The sequence below is a fragment of the Physeter macrocephalus genome, chromosome 13 (genome assembly GCF_002837175.3).
Source record: "Physeter macrocephalus isolate SW-GA chromosome 13, ASM283717v5, whole genome shotgun sequence".
Lineage (NCBI taxonomy): Eukaryota > Metazoa > Chordata > Mammalia > Artiodactyla > Physeteridae > Physeter > Physeter macrocephalus.
Window position 1 is genome coordinate 80,987,574 of NC_041226.1, and position 1,022 is coordinate 80,988,595.

Sequence of the window (1,022 nt, forward strand, 5' to 3'; positions counted from 1 at the left end):
GGCCACGGCTCACGGGCCCAGCCGCTCCGCGGCACGTGGGATCCTCCCGGACCGGGGCGCGAACCCGCGTCCCCTGCATCGGCGGGCGGTCTCTCAACCACTGCGCCACCCGGGAAGCCCAAGTACATGTTTTGTTTGATTCACGTGTACACATTCCGTTTCTTACGCAACTGTAGATGGTGCTGTATTTTTAATGTTGGCGTCCATGTGCTCATTGCTATCTACAGAAGTACCGCTGGGTATTTGTGTATTCATCTTGTCTCCTGAAACCTTGCTGAACTCAATCTGGGAGTCGTTTGGTAGAGTTTCAGGGTTTCTCCACATAGACGATCAGGTCATGTGCAAACAGAAATAGCTTGATTTCTTCTTTTTTGGTCTGTGTGTCTTTATTTGTTTATATTTTTAAATCGTCTGCCCTGTTGCCCCGGAGAGAGCTTCCACCACTCGGATGGTGGTGAGAGTGGGCGTCCCTGCCTTGCTTCCAGGCTCACGGGAAGGTGTTTATCTCCAACGTTACACCTGTAGCGTCAGCAGTAGGATCGCTTTGTCTCAAATCGAGGAAGTTTCCCTCCAGCCCTGCTTCTGAGAGGGGGTCCGGGCCCCCCTCCGCTCCCTGCACGCCCCGTTTCTGCGGCATCCCCCCTCCCTCTTCTCAGCCGTGGCTCTTCTCACTGCTCTCCCCACCTGGTCTCTCACCCGCACTCCGTCGCAGGTCAAAGCCGCCTTGGACATGTTGGCCCAGAAGATCACGACCTTCACCGATGTGGGGAACAGCCTGGCGCACGTGGAGCACCTCCTGAAGGACCTGGCCAGCTTTGAGGAGAAGTCCAGCGTAAGGAGGGGCGTGGGCGGCGGGGGCGGGCGGCCTGGGGACGCTGTGCTCAGCGCCACCGTCCCCGCAGAAGCCCCCCTCCCTGCCCTGAGCCCCGTGGGCAGGGGGAGGGGCGGCTGCCTGGCCCACTCACCCCCACTGACCCCCGTCCCACCCCCGCTGACCCCCGTCCCGCCCCACTGACCCCCAT

The 1,022-nt window shown here is 60.2% G+C and overlaps 1 protein-coding gene across 1 annotated transcript in view; it reads left to right on the plus strand.

The window, feature by feature from the left end:
- The window catches only part of MCF2L (MCF.2 cell line derived transforming sequence like), a 90,258-nt gene that overhangs the window by 69,110 nt on the left and 20,126 nt on the right, over nt 1-1,022 (plus strand). The window contains exon 10 of the mRNA XM_055089581.1: nt 713-832. Within this exon, the coding sequence (XP_054945556.1) occupies nt 713-832 (120 nt within the window). The remainder of the gene's footprint in view (nt 1-712; nt 833-1,022) is intronic.